The sequence below is a fragment of the Corvus brachyrhynchos genome, unplaced genomic scaffold, assembly GCF_000691975.1.
Source record: "Corvus brachyrhynchos isolate BGI_N302 unplaced genomic scaffold, ASM69197v1 scaffold260, whole genome shotgun sequence".
Classification (NCBI taxonomy): domain Eukaryota; kingdom Metazoa; phylum Chordata; class Aves; order Passeriformes; family Corvidae; genus Corvus; species Corvus brachyrhynchos.
The window spans coordinates 950-1,741 of record NW_008235684.1 but is presented as its reverse complement, the minus strand read 5'-3'; the positions used below and the strand labels follow the sequence as shown (position 1 = coordinate 1,741).

The 792-nt window shown below is 54.0% G+C and overlaps 1 protein-coding gene across 1 annotated transcript in view; it reads right to left on the bottom strand.

The window, feature by feature from the left end:
• Positions 1 to 787, bottom strand: part of RUVBL2 (RuvB like AAA ATPase 2) — a gene marked incomplete at its 5' end in the record, with an annotated part of 5,128 nt that extends 4,341 nt beyond the window's left edge. Inside the window, 2 exon segments of the mRNA XM_017728344.1 lie at positions 7 to 61; positions 669 to 787. Of these exon segments, the coding sequence (XP_017583833.1) occupies positions 7 to 61; positions 669 to 787 (174 nt within the window).
• Positions 788 to 792: the final 5 nt, after the last annotated feature.

The window sequence follows — 792 nt, the reverse complement described above, 5'->3', positions numbered from 1 at the left end:
GGTGGCTGGGCGGTCGATCTGGATCTCCACCACCTCCCCTTCGATGATCTCAGTCTCCTCCCTGTGAGGCAAAAAAAATGGGGAAACACCCCCAAAATGAGAGAGGGGACCCCAGAATTTGGAAAGGGACCCCAAAAATTGGGGTGGTGGACCCCAAAACCAGGGTGAAAAGATAAAGCTGAGCTCAGAACAGGAAAATGGAGACTAGGAAGCACAAAACAGAGCGAGGAAACCCTGGAATTGAGAGGGGTTTAGAAGATCTCAAAATTGTGGTGAGAGATCCTCTAAATGAGGATGGGGGACCCCAAAATTGTGAGGAAGATTGGTGGGGAGAATGAAATTAGGGGGGGAAACTGCAAAGAAACTTAAGCTGGAAAGGAAAATGAGGAGTAAAAAATGCGAAATACGGCGTGGAGACCCCAAAACGGGGCAAGCAGCGACCCCCAAATCGGGGTGAAGACCCCAAAACTTGAAAGGAGACCCCGAAATCCAAAAGGAAAACCCACAGTTTTGAGAGCAGCGCCCTGAAACCAAGAGGGAAAACGCAACAAACCTCAAAGCAGGTACGAAAATAAAGAACGGGAGAGACAGAACAAAACACGGGGACCCCAAAAGGTGGCGTGGGACCCCCGAAAGGGGCGAGACCCCCGCCCGAAATGGCCCCGTACTTGATGCGGACGCCGATGGAGCGGCGGAAGGCCTGGGTCAGCGCCTCTGTGCGCGACATCTCCAGAGAGAAGATCTCGCTGCCGGCGATGGCCGTGAAAGGCGTGGCGGGGGCCACGGCCTGCG